This window comes from Podarcis bocagei (assembly GCF_964188305.1).
Source record: "Podarcis bocagei genome assembly, chromosome: 10".
Classification (NCBI taxonomy): Eukaryota; Metazoa; Chordata; class Lepidosauria; order Squamata; family Lacertidae; genus Podarcis; species Podarcis bocagei.
The window spans coordinates 75,179,255-75,197,769 of record NC_138135.1 but is presented as its reverse complement, the minus strand read 5'-3'; the positions used below and the strand labels follow the sequence as shown (position 1 = coordinate 75,197,769).

The 18,515-nt window shown below is 42.0% G+C and overlaps 1 protein-coding gene across 21 annotated transcripts in view; it reads left to right on the top strand.

Moving 5' to 3' along the window:
* PPFIBP1 (PPFIA binding protein 1) overlaps nucleotides 1-18,515 on the top strand; it is a 130,399-nt gene that overhangs the window by 77,145 nt on the left and 34,739 nt on the right. For 17 of the 21 annotated variants that reach the window (XM_081210658.1, XM_081210659.1, XM_081210664.1 and 14 more), the window contains exons 3-9: nucleotides 1,628-1,833; nucleotides 7,130-7,216; nucleotides 12,492-12,605; nucleotides 13,606-13,737; nucleotides 15,736-15,828; nucleotides 16,639-16,731; nucleotides 18,262-18,376. In XM_081210658.1, coding sequence (XP_081066784.1) covers nucleotides 1,628-1,833; nucleotides 7,130-7,216; nucleotides 12,492-12,605; nucleotides 13,606-13,737; nucleotides 15,736-15,828; nucleotides 16,639-16,731; nucleotides 18,262-18,376 — 840 coding nt within the window. The remainder of the gene's footprint in view (nucleotides 1-1,627; nucleotides 1,834-7,129; nucleotides 7,217-12,491; nucleotides 12,606-13,605; nucleotides 13,738-15,735; nucleotides 15,829-16,638; nucleotides 16,732-18,261; nucleotides 18,377-18,515) is intronic. The other 4 variants (XM_081210666.1, XM_081210661.1, XM_081210669.1 and 1 more) reach the window with 1 other exon arrangement.

The window sequence follows — 18,515 nt, the reverse complement described above, 5'->3', positions numbered from 1 at the left end:
AAAATGAGTGCAGAAGCCTGTGCTTTTGGAGGTCTCTGGTCCACACAAACAGCTTGCTGCAAAGAGGCCTGTGGCAATTTAAAGCCGGCCTTCACGCAGAAATGGTTCCATGTGCAGTCACCTGGGCTTGCTCTCTTCTCTTGCTTCCTGGGCATCAGACTTCGGAGCACAGATGCTCAAACTTCTCTCCTTGCAAAAGCTGTAGCCTTTGCTGCCTAAAGCACAGTTCACAGCTTTCCGTTGCCTTCTCTCCCCTAGCACTAATAGTTAAAGGATTCCCTTGCATCCACGCAACATACTGTGATGCCTCAAAAATTCTGTTCTTCAGAATTGTTGAGGTCACAGCTGATGTCTTCTGTGTGACTGTAGTGTTAAAGCTCAGTTAATGGCTGGTATTGAGGCATTAATTAAACCATATATGTTGCAAAGGCTGCCCTGCAAGCAGCAAGACCAGAGGCCTGGATTGGATATACAGCATAAGAGCAATTTTCATAACACTTTACAAGGTGTCTTCAGGTTTAGGCAGACCTGTCTACACTGCTATGCAGTAAACTAACTGTCATAATTCATTTGTACACTGTAAATGTCACCCACATAATCTGGTTTGTAGGGTTTAATGTACAATTATTCAAAACTGCAAGCTTGTATAAATCAATGGTAGTACACAGGACACAGAGCTCATGTATTGCAGCAGAGATACCTGAAAAACCTGGGTTTAAATCCTGACGAAGCCATGAAGTGCTCAAGGTAACTTTTGAGCGAGTTACATTCCCTCAACCCAGCTCATAAAGGGTAAGGAGGGGGAAAAATGGGATAACCTATATTCTTCCTTAAGACCTTGGAAGAAACGTACCGTATTTTTCGCCCTATAGGACGCACCGTCCCATAAGGCGCACCTAGTTTTTTTGGGGGGAAATAAAGGGGGAAAATTTATTTTTCCCCCAGGCGCGGGGCTGGGGCGGCCCGAGCTTCCCCCGACCCCAGCCCCCAAACAGGCAGCTCTCTGCAAGCCGTGGGAGCCCAGCGCTGGCTCCCGCTGCTTGCGGAGAGGTCCGTGAAGCCTGGACACGCTGATCTCAGCGCGCGCAGGCTTTGGCATGCCGGCAACTCTCCGCAAGCAGCGGGAACGCTCCCGCTGCTTGCGGAGAGGTCCGCGAAGCCTGGACGCGCTGATCTCAGCGCGCGCAGGCTTCGCCATGCCGGCAACTCTCCCCAAGCAGCGGGAGCGCTCCCGCTGCTTGTGGAGAGGTCTGCGAAGCCTGGAGAGCGAGAGGGGTCGGTGCGCACCGACCCCTCTTGCTCTCCAGGCTTCAGCGAAAGCCTGCATTCGCCCCATAGGATGCACACACATTTCCCCTTCATTTTTGGATGGGGAAAAGTGCGTCCTATAGGGCGAAAAATACGGTAGTATACAAAGTTGAGGAATACATAAATAAACAGCTGAATATTTTCTTCATGTCACTACAACATTGGTCACACCTTTCAAAAGCTACCACTTTCATCAGGCAATATGATCACCGATTTGGGTTGATTTTTAACCTCCATTTTTGTAGCAGCTCTTTCATTATTTTGAATCTGTTTCCCTACTTGTGCTGTAGTCAAGTGTTTAAATATTTGTGCTGTCCAGGTTCCAAGGCTCTGGAATATTCGAATGGCATATTTGACTGCCAGTCTCCGACTTCTCCATTCATGGGGAGCCTGCGAGCGCTGCATCTCGTGGAGGATTTGCGTGGCTTACTGGAGATGATGGAAGCGGATGAAAAAGAAGGATTGCGGTGTCAAATCCCAGATTCGACAGCAGAGATTTTGATGGAATGGTTGCAGAGCCAAATGGTAAGGCATTTGCATGGATTATTGGCAAATACAATGTATGTAGTCATACAATGTGGGTATATATGTGCACTGCTTCTGTGTTTGATCTTAATGTGCACTGCTTAATGATTGTCAAATACTGCAGTGCTGCTAAATGCATATCAAAGCCCCACGTTGCCACGCTGCGTTTTTGCTTGATTCCCTTAGGCTGTTTCGTCAGGTTGCTTCCTTTCTGTGTTCCTTTCACAATGATACAGAATATATTATATTACTTAATTTTGTCTTCATCCCTGTTTTCAAAAACAATGCTGCATGCTTTTTCCCAATTTTTCTGATTTGAAGGTGTGAAGCTAGGGTTGCCTAATGTCCAGATTTTCCCAGACATGTCCTCTTTTGCAAAGGTAAAATCACCATCCGGGCTGATTTTTAATATTTTGCAGAGCGTCCGGCTTTTTATTTTCTGTACCATTATTACCAGGGCCGCTCTAGGACTCGCAGTGGCGAGGCCTCATGCATCCTTCCAGGGCTGCTCCAGGCTTTGTGGTGTTTCCAATGGCTGCCAGGCCTGCCATGACCTTTAGGGGGTCGTGCTGGGCCTGGCAGTGCCTCCGTCTGGAGACACAGCGTCTCGTGAGCAGGAGGCCAAGTCTGTTGTAGAGAGGCATATATCTGTTAGAACATCCAGATTTCTTGCCAAGGCTTTACAAATTCGTGTAATAAAGGGGGTAGAAATAGAGTAGAAATGTAAACCACCATTATTAGCAGTATGATTGTTGTTGTTTTTATGCGTGTAATGGCTGCTCGCTAAACACAGTAAAATGGAAGGTAAGAGAGGGGAGGCACTGGCGGAGGAAGAGGAATGCGGGGGGAGTGTCCTGCAGCGCAATCCCGGCAGGCTTCCATCGCGGCTGCCCCCCCCCACTCATGCTGGGTGCCCCGCCCCCAGGACGTGCGCCACCCCCCGCCTGCTCTCCGCCCCCCCCGGTGCCAGAGCATGAAGCTTTGCCACTGAGGGCAGGGCAGGAGGGGGTGAGCGATGGAGATACGGGATGGGGAGGTGCCTTGAATTTCTCTCTCAAAATGCTAGAGGGTATGTCATTTTCATTTTCATTTTCAATATGTCATTTAAATATTTCAATACACCTGCACAGAAACTTATTACTACTGTTTTTCTTCCTCCTCCCCCCCCCCCTTTTCCTGGCCCACCTACAAATGTGTCCTCTTACTGCTCTTTGGAATATGGCAACCCTAGGAAAGCCCAGACTCCTGGTAAAACTGTTGGATATTTTTAAGAATTCATGCGCCAGTCTTGGTTCAGTTGATTCAATCTGCCTTGTGGCTGTTCTGATTACTCTAAATTTTATATTGTACCTTAAGATCCCAGCTCACGTTGAGCATGACAGTGTTTTTACATAGCAGTGCTGTACTGAATCTTTGTGGGATTTAATTTGTAAGAAACTTGGCATTTTGGGTTGGGAGGATCTTCTTCTGGAAGAGGTTGGTCTTTGTGAAATATGGTGAATAACTCACAGCGTAAATTACTCATGTGATAACTTGATGGGGGAACGGCATCTTTACGGTGTAAAAAAAGAAAGCTTTTTTCAGTGTATGGAAGAAGGGCAGGGGGGTCGATGGAACCCTGTGGGTACCAGGGAAAGCCACAGGGTGCAAGTGTGCCTACGAGCAACACATTGGCAATCCATGCACAACATATTCTTCGGACAGGTCCAAAAATGGTAGAATACTGGAATGCAGTCTTGACAGAAATAATAAAAAAGTCATTGGATATAATAATAATAACAAAATTGGATGTCAACTGCCAGAAGGTCCTTTAGTTGCATTATTTGGCTATCTTAAAAGACTGGTATCCCAAGATCAAGAAATGGCAATGAATCTGCCAGCAGATACTTGAAGGGCCATTTGCCAAAAATGGAAAAAAGCTAGAACCTCCTACAATAGTAGCTTGTTTAAAAAGAATCTGGGAAATAGCTTATATTAAGTTAACTGAAGAAGAAGAGCAGCTGGAGAATAAATTTGTTGAGAAGAGGAGCCTGTTTGTTCATAATGGAGCAACAGTGTGCAAGATACAGTGAGACCATTCCCAGTACTAGTGACATAGCTAGTGTTAAATGAGGGCAAAGAAACAATGTGAATTAATTCAACAACAACAAAAATACCGTATTTTTCCATGTATAAGATGAAGTTTTTTTGTTTTGTTTTTTAAAAAAGGGTTTAAAATTGGGGCTCGTCTTATACACGGGTAGTGCTGAGGGGTGTTTTCTTAATTTGGGGTCCCCCAAAATAGGGGGCGTCTTATACATGGGGGCGTCTTATACATGGGGGCGTCTTATACATAGAAAAATATGGTATATATGATTAGGCAGTTCTAAGCATTTAGCACAATTATGAAAGGTAGTTAATTATTTGGTGCCTATTTGAACATAGTGTTGGTCATTTAATGATTGAGCAATAAACTGATGCAACTAGGATCAATAAAAACAGTGGGATTTTTTTGTTTTGTTTTGTTGAAGGGCTGGTTTGATGTTCCAATATTTATTAGAAATAAGCTAGGTTAAAAGTTATGTTGCATAATTTAAAGTCAATAAAAGCCAAAAGTGAGTAGTGTGAGTTACCTAGTGAGTAGAGATATTCCTCCCCAACCCCTTGATGACCGAGTGTGGGAATTCTCTGAAGCACTTAAAAAATGCACCGTCCATAAATGTTAGATACACCACATTCTAGTTTGAAAGGGAAGTTGCCATTGTTTCTCTGCCCCAGTATGCCTTGCTGGGAATGGAGATTATTGCAGCAGGCGTGGTCTAATCTGACTATATCTGCAAAACTCCTCCTCCCTTCCACTTCAAGACCCTCACAAACAACAGACTTGGGCATTTTGGCAGGCCAAGCAAGGTATTTTGCTCTTCCTTCCTTTTGCTGTTCAAGTTATTTAACATCCAGGCTGAAGACAACTTCCAGAGATTGCAAAAAAGCTTGCTCCCTACTTTGTGACTATTCTGCTTGGCCCTAATAAAGGGCATTTCCCCAGATGACCTTTTATTGAGCATTCATCCCGACTGGTTTGCAGCGTTATCCCAAACTTTCCACTGCCATTTCCCCATCACTTTCCTCACGGCAAAATGCAGTCTTTGGGGTTAGTGAGTTTGTTTGCACATGACCCATCTCCTATAGCCCTGAATGTGCCAGTATGTGATTGAATCCCACTTGAAATTAACAAGAGTCTGTTGTTGCTGCTTGGATCCGCCCCCCCCCCCCCCCAGACTAAACTAAGACAGCTTGCTGCACGATTTGTGAGACCTGTAACTATTTTTACAGCTCATGCTCCTCTGAGGGCAAACCAAGTCCTTTGCAGAGCATGTCAGTCTCCTCTTCCCTTGGTAAGGACAACTTGTTATTGAGAATTGTCTTCCTTTCCCAGCCTCGGCTTCAGTTCCAAAATTATTGCAGGCACCAAAAACAGTAGAGCCAAGGTGCGTGCCTAATGCCAGTGGACAGGGAGTTCTGGGTTCTGCTACACTGAAATATGGATTCCTTGCAAATGTGGAACAAATCCTGAGTGGCAATAAACATGAAGGGTTCTCTTTCAAAGTGGAATCTTGCAAATGCTTAATAGATTTGCTTTTCCTTGTTGCCTTAAGATGCCATCTGCTGGAAGACAGGTGTCTGTGCAACCACAGCTCAGAATCGCCTCAAACTTCTAGGATGTCAAGCTTATAGGATGCAAACATGCATGCAATTATGTAGAGTGCATTGATATACCATGGTTGATACTGATAAACCATTTAAAAGGAAGGGCCATGGGAGAGGGGAGATCACACACTGGTTATTTTTTTCTTTCACAGGTGTCCTTTATTGTAAAAATGGGAGAAATAAAATTTGAGGAGTTTAGCAGGCTTGTAGGGGCAGTTCAGCCTGGACTTAAATTTGCTTTTAATCCAATTTAGCGTGAATTTAAGTGTGGTTTAGCAATAAAATACCTAGATTGAACTTCACACGTTTTCAACAAGAGCATTGAGCTGCAGAGCAAAAACACAGTATGATGATTATCAATTTAACAATATTTTTCCCCTGTCATGCCTTCAGGCAGCCTTTGTGTGTTCGTATCAATTTGATTTGCTTCAGAAGTTTTTAAATTATTATTTTTATTATTATTTTATTTTGTCTTGCTGCTCAGCTGCATTTCTTTGCCTTGCAGCCATTTTTGGAAATGCTGAATGTGCAAGAAATGAATTTGGGTCATAGGAGGCGAGTTTCTCACTTCTCATTTTCAAGATCCCCTTCAACCTTCTGGTGCTGAATTATATAGTTATTGCTTCAGGCCTCCTCAGTCTCGCTCATTATATTTCAGCATCTCAAAAACTAGGAAATGACCTCACTTGCACTTAGATGTTGCTTGTACATATAAAAATGTGCTTCACGGTGAATAAAATTCCATTCCCGTTCAACAAGGAAAATGTATTATTTAACCACAAATGGTTAAAATTCATAAGATTCAGGCTGAAATTTCTTAATTTTCAGACTCATATGTAGGATCCTGCTCTTGTGTGAGCAGACTATCTTCATAATACACTGTTCAGGCAGTTCCAACTGATCCAACCCTGTGCATTAGATGGGGGTGTAACCTTTGCAGTACAGTATCTTTTATTGGTCTTCCATGAATCAAGACTCCCATCTCCCAATAACTCATTACGAGCTGGACAGATTCAGGTACCAACCCAACTAATTATGAATTTTGGCAATGTTTCTTCATCAGACTAGGGAGACCCAGTCTGGAACCTGCTCAACTACAAATCTCAATTTACACTCTCTGGATAGATGGAAATAAAACTGGGGAAGGGGGGGAATCGTATATTCTTATCTTTAGCTCAATGGAAGAATAAATTTGAATAGGTAACATACAAAAACTCTACTGTCTAGGGCTATTCTCACACTAATTATTTCTAGTTTGTTGGGAAGCATGTGATAGCATTGCCCTATGTTGTTTTTTAAAAAATGTGTCATCCAGCATTTAGCTTCCTCTTAGTTTATGATTTAGGCGCATGACATAATCACTCTGTTGCTTTTTAGATTATTGAAATGTTTGTGGGTATGGCATTATCAGCCTTTGGATGCTCCTTTTCACATAGAATAATGCAGTGTGTGTGTGTGTGTGTGTGTGTGTGTGTGTGTGTGTAGCATTGGTGCTGCATCCTGAAGCATTTGTTGCACTCATCTGGAATTTTACTTGGTTCTATAATTTGAGTCGTTCTGATGGAACAGTCTTAACAGCAGATCAGTGTGTCCTTTATTTGTTTTCCAGACCAACGGACATATCTCCACAAATGGAGATGTGTATCAAGAGCGGCTTGCACGTTTGGAAAATGACAAGGAATCTCTTGTACTTCAAGTAAGTTCTTTTCCAAGTTCGTTCCTTCTTTGTTTCTATGAAGAATAGAGCTTTTGATGTCAATTTGATCACTCTTGACTGTGGGTTCACGCAGTCAAGTTTATATTCTCCCCTCCTTAAAATGGTATCAGATGTGCAGGGATCAAGGTGTAGAGAAAATATTCTTGAAAGGAAGAAGAAAGGGAATTTTCCTTGAGGGGAAAAGACTACATTTCTCAGCTGCACCCTTATCTGCCAAGGAGAGCTTCACTTCTGCTGTTTATGCTTTGATAATCTCTAGGTTAGATCACTGCAACATAGGGCTGCTTCTGAAGATGGTTCAGGAACTTCAGCTGGTACAGAATTTGGTGGCCAGGTTGCTCACAGGCAAGATGCCTTCAGCATATAACACTGATCCTGGCCCAACTGCACTGGTTGCCAGTTAGTTTCCTGGCCCAGTTCAAAGTGCTGGTTTTGAGCTAAAAAACCTTAAACCACAACACCTAAAGGATTGCCTCTCCTCATGTCATCTGAGGGCCTTCTTTGTGTGCCTCCTCCATGAGAGGTCAAGAGAGTGACAACACAGAAACAGGTCTTTTCTGTGGTGGCTCCTTGCTTGTGGAGCCACTCCAGGGAAGCTTGTCTGATGCCTTCATTACTTATCGTTAGGCACCTGGCAAAAATTTTGCTCTACAACCAGGCCCTTGGCCTCTAACTGTAGCCTTTTAAAAGTGGGTGTGATATTTTTAATGTACAGTCGTACCTTGGAAGTCGAATGGAATCCATTCCACTTCCAAAATGTTCGGAAACCAAAACACGGCTTCTGATTCGCTGCAGGAAGCCCCGTCAGATGTTTGGCTTCCAAAAATAGTTCGCAAAAATCACTTCCAGGTTTGCAGAGCCAAAATGTTAGCGAACTAAGTTGTTAGAAAACCAAGGTACGACTGTGTTTCTTTTTCCTCTTGTTTTAATGTATCTGTATAGGGCTTCTGTCTGTCTGTCTGTTTCTTTGTAAGCTGCTTTGGCTTTCTCTGGGCAAGATAAAATGAAATAATAGTAGTAGTAGTAGTAGTAGTAGTAGTAGTAGTAGTAATAATAATAATAGAAATAAAAAATGATGCAGTCCATCATGACACATTTTCCTTTTTTTTTATAAAGATATTTATTGCAAATTTTAAACACAAAATCACCAAACATACAAAATACCACCACCACAATACAACAAACAAGAAAGAACAAAACAGATCAAAAAGATAAACATAAGACAAAAGAAAATTACAACAAAATCACAGTTCAAAAGTCATATTTCCATAAACTTCGGACTTCCTCACATCTCCCTTTCCTACGTTCTCAGTAATAAAATTACTAGCAGCAATTTATTACCTTATTTCAAATTCTTACTTTGTAATTCTCAAATATTATGTCCCTAATTTTAGATATTTTATCAAAATACTAAAAAGCTTAGTTTAAACGTAATATTACTTCAAATTTCATTTCTCTTAACCATCACTTATTCATATATATCATTTCACAAAGTTTACTGATGCCATGTTGTTTTCTATCGTGCATTTCTCAACATTCATACAACTTGTAGTGTTTTTGTAGGTAGTCTTTAAACTTCTTCCAATCCTCTTCTACTGCCTCTTCTCCCAGGTCTCGGATTCTGCCAGTCATTTCTGCCAACTCCATGTAGTCTATCAGTTGCGTCTGCCATTCTTCCAGAGTGGGTAAATCTTGGGTCTTCCAATGCTTTGCGATGAGTATTCTTGCTGCTGTTGTTGCATACATAAAAAAAGTTCGATCCTTCTTTAACACTTTCTGGCCAACTATGCCCAAGAGGAAGGCCTCTGGTTTCTTGGGGAAGGTATACTTAAATACCTTTTTAAACTCATTGTAGATCATTTCCCAAAAGGCCTTAACCCTCGGGCAAGTCCACCAAAGGTGAAAGAATGTTCCTTCAGTCTCCTTACATTTCCAACATTTATTGTCATGCAAATGATATATTTTTGCAAGCTTGACTGGGGTCATGTACCACCTATATATCATTTTCATAATGTTTTCTTTCAAGGCATTACATGCCGTGAACCTCACTCCGGTGGTCCATAACTTTTCCCAGTCAGCAAACATAATGTTGTACCCAATGTCCTGTGCCCATTTTATCATGGCTGATTTAACCGTTTCATCCTGAGTGTTCCATTTTAACAGCAAGTTATACATTTTAGAAAGTACTTTAGTTTTTGGTTCTAACAGTTCTGTTTCTAGTTTCGATTTTTCCACCTGGAAACCTGTTTTTTTATCGGAGTTAAAGATCTCCCTAATCTGAGCATAATGTAACCAGTCTCGCACTTTGTCCTTTAGTTTCTCAAAACTCTGCAATCTCCAAGTATCTCCAACCTTTTCTAATATTTCCCAATATTTCGGCCACTTGGCCTCCATATTGAGTCTTTTCCGAGCCTTAGCTTCCATTGGTGATAACCACCTTGGGGTCTTGTTTTCTAGTAAGTCTTTGTATTTTATCCAGACATTAAATATTGCTTTCCTGAAAAATATGGGTCTTGAAAACCTTATGGATTTTTACCTTGTCATACCACAAATAAGCATGCCAACCAAAAGCGTTATTGAACCCTTCCAGATCCAGGACATCGGTGTTCTCAAGAAGAAACCAATCTTTCAGCCAGCAGAAAGCTGCAGCTTCATAATACAACCTTAAGTCCGGCAGGGCAAACCCCCCTCTTTCCTTAGCATCAGTCAATATTTTAAATTTTATTCTGGGCTTTTTGCCCTGCCAGACAAATTTAGAGATATCTCTCTGCCACTTACTAAAACATTCCACCTTGTCCACAATCTGTAGGGTCTGAAACAAAAACAGCATTTTTGGCAATACATTCATCTTTATAGCAGCAATCCGGCCCAACAAGGAAAGTTTCAATCTTGTCCAGCTTTCTAAATCTTTTTTGATTTCTGACCAACATTTTTCATAATTATTCTTAAATAAGTTCAAATTTTTGGCAGACATGTTAACCCCTAGGTATTTCACCTTTTTAACCACATTTAGGTCTGTCTCTTTCTGAAACCTTTCTGATTCCAAAGATGTCAATTTTCCCCCCCAAAACCTTAGTTTTTTGCTTATTTAATTTAAATCCCGCCACCCGACCAAACTCATGAATCAATTCTAAAACTCTTTTTGTACTAGCTTCTGGCTCCTGCAATGTCAAAACCAGGTCATCTGTGAAAGCTTTAAGTTTGTACTGTTTGGCTCCGACCTGAATCCCTTCAACCAACCGGTCCCCTCTAATCATATTCAAGAGCACCTCCAGGACTGAAATGAATAACAAAGGGGAAATAGGGCAACCTTGTTGTGTTCCTTTCTCTATCTTAAACTCTTCTGTCACCACATTGTTAACTATCAATTTAGCTTTTTGTTCTGAATAGATTGCCTCTATACCATTCTCAAACCCCCGTCCCACTCCCATCCCTTCAAGATTTTTCTTCATAAATTTCCATGAAATATTATCAAAGGCCTTCTCCGCATCTATAAAAATCAACACAGCTTTTGTATTAATGTTTGTTTGCAAGAGTTCCAAAATATCAATAATGTTCCTAGTATTATCAAACAAATGTCTACCTGGGAGAAAGCCTGCCTGGTCTTTATGAATTACTTCATTTAACACTTTTTTAAATCTACTTGCCAAGATGTCTGCAAAAATTTTATAATCCACATTCAGGAGAGAGATGGGACGGTAGTTCTTGAGTTGTGTCTTTTCAGTTTCCAATTTAGGTATCAATGTGATGAAAGCTTCTTTCCACGATTCTGGTGCCTTCTTCCCCTCCATAATCTCATTGCAGACCTCCATTAATGGTTGTGTCAAATAATCTTTCAATGTCTTATAATACTTGGAGGTAAGCACATCTGGTCCTGGAGACTTGTCCAATTGCATATTCTGGATGGCACCTTCAATTTCTTGTGTTATTTTATAATTCAGAATTGTCCTATTTTCTTGAGACAGCTTTGGTAATCCATTTCTTCTTAAAAATTGGTCTATCTCAGTCTCTTTTTGCGGCCCTTGCGTACATCATGTCACATTTTCCATGTGTTGGTATGACTGTGCATGCTGTTCCCATGTCCATTTAATGTTTACAAACTGTATTCTTAGTGGAGCCTCCAGTGGCAGGGTATATTTATTTGTAAATTAAGTATTGTCTCCCCCTTAACTCTCATGGAGGAATTTGCTGGAAGGGTGAATATAATCGTTCTTAGTTATATGGTAAAAATTGTTGTGGTAACTTTTGTGCCCCTGTTCTGTCTTTAGTAAATGAAACCTGCTTTATTAGGGGAAAGTACTATTGGTAGAAAGGACTCTTCAAGTTAAAAATATTAACTACATAGAAGAAAAAGCCTTGCTGAGGAAGAATCAGCATAGCTTCTGCAAAAGGAAGTCCTTCCTTGTTTATATTTGAGAGTCTAAACATAAATAAAATTTGCAGTAATGCAAACAAGGATAGGTTATTTTTTCAGATTAGCTACTGGCTAAACAACACAAGGAGGGACGCGGGTGGCACTGTGGTTTAAACCACTGAGCCTAGGACTTGCCGATCAGAAGGTCGGCGGTTCGAATCCCTGTGATGGGGTGAGCTCCCGTCACTCGGTCCCTGCTCCTGCCAACCTAGCAGTTCGAAAGCACGTCAAAGTGCAAGTAGATAAATAGGTACCGCTCCGGTGGGAAGGTAAACAGCGTTTCCGTGTGCTGCTCTGGTTTGCCAGAAGCGGCTTAGTCATGCTGGCCACATGACCCGGAAGCTGTATGCTGGCTCCTTCGGCCAATAAAGCGAGATGAGCGCCGCAACCCCAGAGTCGGTCATGACTGGACCTAATGGTCAGGGGTCCCTTTACCTTTAAACAACAGAAAGCACAGAACAAGAATAAATAGGCGGTTCTCATAGAGGAAAGTAAAAAGTTAAAAGAACTCCCATATTAGACTTAAGTTTATCAGAACAAGTTAACTCAAGTCTGTAGGAAAATTATGTCTCCTAAGGGAACTGGTTATGTATGTGGATGGAAAGTTTAGTCCTGACGTGCTCTGATTGTCCTTTGCCATTGCTATAGATTTGTCTTATCAATAGTGGTATGTAGGTCTGCCCTGATCGCAGCTGGTAGTTGTTCGGATAATCAGAAATATAAAACATACCCATCATCATCTTTTTGTTTGTTTGTTTGTTAGTTAAGTAACTCCAGATGGAAATGTCCTACCTAGAAATGAGGTGCATTGATAGATCTGTGTATCCTGTTTTTGTGCAGGTGAGTGTCCTTACTGACCAGGTGGATGCTCAAGGAGAAAAGATAAGAGATCTGGAGCTCTGCCTAGAAGAACACAGAGAGAAGCTGAATGCCACAGAAGAAATGCTGCAGCAGGTATTGATGGAAATAGTAATTTTTTTAAAAGTTCATTTTTCTATCAGTCTTCGATGCTTTTTTGCAGCTATTTTAGTATTAATTATTATGTTGCTTTTGTTAATGGGTCTATTTAAAATGTAAAAGGAAGTGAAAATGGGGCTTTCCTGCCCTAAAACTATTCAAATTGTGAACCAGTTTGAATAAAATGGCAAGTGTTTGGAGTTTGGATTTGATATCCCGCTTTATCACTACCCTATGGAGTCTCAAAGCGGCTAACATTCTCCTTTCCCTTCCTCCCCCACAACAAACACTCTGTGAGGTGAGTGGGGCTGAGAGACCAGAGAAGTGTGACTGGCCCAAGGTCACCCAGTAGCTGCAGGTGGAAGAGCGGGGAATCGAACCCGGTTCCCCAGATTACGAGTCTACCGCTCTTAACCACTACTCCACACTGGCTCTGCATTCACTCACATTTTAGACCTGCATTGTGACTAGATGCAAAGTGGGATGTTGGGTCTTTAGAAGTTCTGAAGAAGGATTTTTACCAGTGCACTTTTTATTCCTGCAGGCTATGATTTTATTTATTTGTCTATTTAAAACACTACTGCCCTTCAAAATTCTAAATATTATCAATAAAATAAATGTGTTGGAATGCAAGAAACCCATCAACACCCGTAGTTAACCAGTTGCACCTGCTGAAATCCCCATAGGATTAGCATAGGAGCAATGTCCCATTTGCTTACTGGCCAGTAAACTAAAAACTCCTAATCTCATTGTAGGAATAGTTGTCACTGACTAAATTTCCTTTCAAGAAGCTATTTTGGTTTGCTTGGTCTGCAGTCCTAATGCCACACAACTGACAGTAAGCCCATTAAATTCAGTAGGACTGACTTCTGAGTAGATATACTTAGGAGTGTGCTGTTGCCATAGGTTTTTTCTTGTTTTGAACTTGGAGGTCTACGTTTATGGTCATATGAAAATCCAACGAACAGCTCTCAAATGAATCAACTCTTCTTATCAGGAGCTCTTAAGCAGAACATCCCTTGAAACTCAAAAGCTAGACCTTATGGCAGAAGTTTCCAACTTGAAGCTCAAGCTGACAGCTGTGGAAAAGGATCGACTTGATTATGAAGACAGATACAGAGACACAGAGGTAAGGTAGATTACTCATGGCTGAAACTTTTGTATCTTGTAATTCCTCAAACAAAAGTTTGTTTTGATATTTGTGGTGGAGGAGTGATATTTTTATATCCCTTTTACTGTTAAAAATGAAACTAGTCGTTTAGGATTTGCCTAGACCAGAGGTTTTCAACCTTTTTGAGTCCACGGCTCCCTTAACCAACCACATTTTTTCTGCGTCACCCCTGTGGGACTCAGGAGCCCAGCTAGGTCCCCCCTTGCCTGCCTGGGAGCCTCTCACCCTTTTCCAAACACTCTCCCTTGTGGGGTGTTCCCTCAGCTTCCTTGCCCTCTCCCCTTGGGAGTCCTCCAGGCAGATGCTGCTGCTGCTGTCCCTGGTCTCTGAGCTGCCCTTCTCCCAAACAGAGGGGCCTTCCAGAAGCACCCTTCGCCTGCGGAGCTTATAGCCAGGGCTGCTGCAATAAACAGCTGTGTAAACCTTTGGGAGGCAGAGATGTGAGGGGGCATCCAAGGAGGGAGGGAGGAAAGAGAGAGAGAAGCCGGTGTTGCCAATGGTACCCCAGTCAACATTCAGGGCACCCCAGCGTGCCACGGCACACTGGTTGAAGACCACTGGCATCGGCCATCACAAAAATACATGCACAACTTGTGATCTGCCAGAGCAACTGTTGTCCACCAGTTCCGCATTGTGAGCTGCTGGTCCCATGCAAATCACAAAAACCGGGGGTTCAGTTGAAGCATTTGGGGCCAGGATTCAGCCTGATCAGTCATTTAAGTTAAAGTACTGGAATTTTTCTTGCAGTCCCTCTTATGTTGGATGCGGTCTAGAATAACAGAGCGTAATAAATAAGTATCAAGAAAAGAAATCGGAATAATCAGAAATAGTAAAAGGTACAACAGCAGTTTGCTTGGGAGCTTCTACAAAGGAATTCATGTATCTTGTAATTGACAAGATTGTTCAGATTCTCTTCCAAAAGTACTTATTACAAGATAGAGGATTTTTTTCCATGCCATTCTTGTCTGCTCTCTAGAAGTATCTGGATGCTCACTATGGGAAACAGAAAGCTGCAAGTGCGCGAATCCTAGGGCTGCTCTAGCAAGCCTGCTTTTTACAGCAGCTAACCAGATGCTTCTAGGGAGGGCAGGAAGAATGTTTCTCCCTCTTCCTGGAAATTGGTACCCAGAGGGATCCTGCCTCTGAACAGTTAGTCATCATAGTCAATAGCAGCCATAGACCTCTCCTAACCAAATTTGTCTTTTAGATTCAAAGTTATATAAAGTTATGGCCGTTGGCACATTAGGTGTCCATGAACTTCGTAGATTAAGTACTTCTGTGAATTATTTCTGTCTGCCAGGAGTTCTCACACTCCCACACCCACAGGTCTCTGAAATAATGAGGTTTAGGTTCATAGATTCATAGAAGTGTAAAGTTGGAAGGGTCATTTAGTCAAACCCCCTGCAGTGCAGCAATCTTTTGCCCAATGTGGGGCTCAAACCCAAGATTAAGAGTCTCATGACTGAGCTATGCCAGGCAAGCAAATGCTCCAGAAGAGGTTTAGTCATGCTGGCCGCATGAACCAGAAAACTGTCTGTGGACAAACGCCGGCTCCCTTGGCCTGAAGCTAGATGAGTGCCGCACCCCATTGTCGCTTTTGACTAGACTTAACCATCCTGGGGTTCTGTACCTTTATCTTTTTTTACCTAGTAACTTACTACATTTGGAAAACAAAGCTCTCAAGAAGGCTGTGTGTGTGTGTGTGTGTGTGTGTGTGTGTGTGTGTGTGTGTGTGTGTGTCTATGTGCCCCAGGGTGTGCACACATGGTCACACGTGTGTGTGTGTGTATACACTAAAGTTGGCTTGCTTGAACATTTCTGTCTCATTCAACTTTGATCTCTTTCAGTGCCAGTAAGAACAGTTAGATAGAGGATTCCAACTGCTTTGCCTTACTCTCCCATGAATTTTCAGTTTAAAATAACAATTACTTTTCCTGCCTTATACTTTTTAAATAGGGCTTGATGCAAGAAATTAATGAATTGCGGCTAAAAGTAGGAGAAATGGACAGCGAGAGACTTCAGTATGAGAAAAAGCTTAAATCTACCAAAGTAAGTAATGTGAGCTGTGTGTGAGAGGTTGAAAGGCTGTTTTCAAAACCCGAACCTATAAAAAGAGGGTTGTCTGCTTTTGAAAGAAGAAGCACGGGGGCACCAATACTGCTTGACATCATACTTTATTATACTTTGATATTTGTAGGCATTTTGTAAAGGGGTGGTTCACTGATGTGGCAGTCCACAAACTGTAGCCTTAGAGGTGTGCAGGGTCGTAAATCCAGGCAGAATCTGCCTGTCAGGCAGGGTGGAGTCGCTGTGGTATCGTCCTGGAAGAGGGACGGCTGTTTCTTGCTGGCAGGGAGAGCAGCCGAGGTCGGATGAGATGAGGTGAGATGGCAGGAAGGCTGGAGTAGTGCAGATGAACCAGCAGAGCCAACTCAGGCGCTCCTGAATTGCATTTTCGCCATGTGGACCTTCCTGCTACTTTGCTCCTCCTGCATAGCAACAGCAGCCCACTGCCAGGAAGTCACTTCTGCATCTGGGATCACATACAGGTGATGTTCATATGAGCACTCAGATAGGAAGTCGCATCATGGCAGCCCCAACATGCATGATTGTAGTGTATTTTTGAGCCACGCCAGCAGTCCCAAAGGTGATCCCGCTGTATTTATGGGCCAGCTCATAGAGAACGCATTGCACAGAATGTTGCACAGCTTATGTAAGAATCCTTTGACAAACTGGAAGAAAGTTTCATGAAATCCACTCTGGTTTATTTGGACTTAAATGTGTTTCATGGGGGATCATTTTTAGCCTTGTTTCTTTTCTGTCTTTACTTCTCTTTCACTCCTCTGTCTCTATTACCAGTCTTTAATGGCCAAACTTTCTAGCATGAAAATCAAAGTGGGCCAGATGCAGTATGAAAAGCAGCGGATGGAACAAAAATGCCAAATGTTAAAGGTGTGGTAGATTGGTTGGGCCTGGTTTTCAACTCATTTCTTTACCACAGCGTTTTGTGACCCCCTGTTCCATTTTGTGTTTCCGCCTTGTTGTTGGAGTTTGTGTGTGCTCTTCAAAAGATAACTGTTTTTCCTGCACATTTGCTTTTTTAAAAACAGTTTTCATTTGGGTCTGTAATGAGGGCAGTCAGTGCCCAGGATGAATTTTTAACCACGGCCTCAATAACATGAATGTGTTGACTAGATCATTCATTGATAGTGGGCATGTCTACACTAAAGACTTAAAGAGGTTTAGCACTTCTGTCTTCTCAGAGAACCCTTGGAATTGCTTTTACTCCCCTGCTCCCAGGGTGTTTTGGGGAAGCAGTACTGGGTGAAAGTGGTATAATACTAATGTAAGACAGCATTGTAGATATGGATATGAATACACCCACCCATAGCCATATACACACGCACACATGTGGAGTTTCCTGTTCAGCACTTGGTGGGAAGGACAATGGTCAAGTATATGCTTTGTTTGTAGGAGGCCCACAGTTCCATCTCTGGTGCCTCCAAGTAGTGCTGCAAAAGTCTTTGGCTTGAAACCCCAGAGAGCGGCTGCCAGTCAGTGTCAGCAGAACTGGTCTGACCCAATAGAAGGCTGCTTCCTATGTTACAATTGCCAGTTGTGTGTATGGATAACACTCTTTATGGCCTGAGCAATACATGGGGTTTGTTCTTACAAGAAATCTCCATATCTTTCCATAGTACATGGCAGTTTCATATGTATTCTTCCCTCTTCCATCTACCCAAAATATCATGCATACATTATTTCACTGCACTGTTAAATTAGATTTTATGCTATGAGCATGCCTCGAGTTGTTTTTTTGGTTTACCACATTAAGGCTGAAATCCAGTGCACACTTACCTGGGAGTAAGTGGCTCTCGTTTCAGAGGTATACATGCCTAGGACTGCTTAATGCAACACTTGGCGAAAGTGTTTCATGCATGTCTAAAAGGTGAATAAAATCCTTTTAGTGTCACTTTTCAAATTCAAATGAAGACATTATTAAACATTTAAATTGGAGATGGGATTGTTATGATTGGGAGGCAGGCTGCCCATGCATTTTGTGATGCAGGGAGAAATTGTTTGTTGTAAAGACTGTAAAAGGTTTGATGAGGGCCCTGTGGAATGCCCTCCCACCAGATGTCAAGGAAATAAACAACTATCTGACTTTTAGAAGACATCTGAAGGCGGATGGAAGTTTTTAATGTTTGATGTTTTATCACTTTATTATTATTAATAATAATAATATTCTGTTGGAAGCTACCCAGAGTGGCTGGGGAAAACCAGCCAGAGGGGAGGGTTATAAATTATTATTATTATTATTATTATTATTATTATTATTATTATTATTATTATTATTAGTTTCTAAAATGAATTTTAATCTGAAGACCATCTCTAACTTAAATGATTAACTTCAGTTTAGGACCGCCTTTTAGAACACAAAGCTAGTTTTTAAACAGATGTGTTGATTTTCTGTTTGCGCAGGAAGAACTGTCATCATTAAAAGATAAATTAGAACAGAAGGAAGCTGAGATAAAACAGTTGCAAGAGAGATTGGCTCACCAGGTGAAAGGAGATGGGGTGGACATAAATGACAGAGGTAAGGAAACCGGCATTGAGGCTCCCTAAAGCCATGGTGTATCTACTGTGGTCTGTGGTTTATGACTTGTCCGTTCTAGAAAAAGGCTCAGTTAAACCTACAGACATAGGCTGGTGTATTAGGGTCACCATATTTCAAA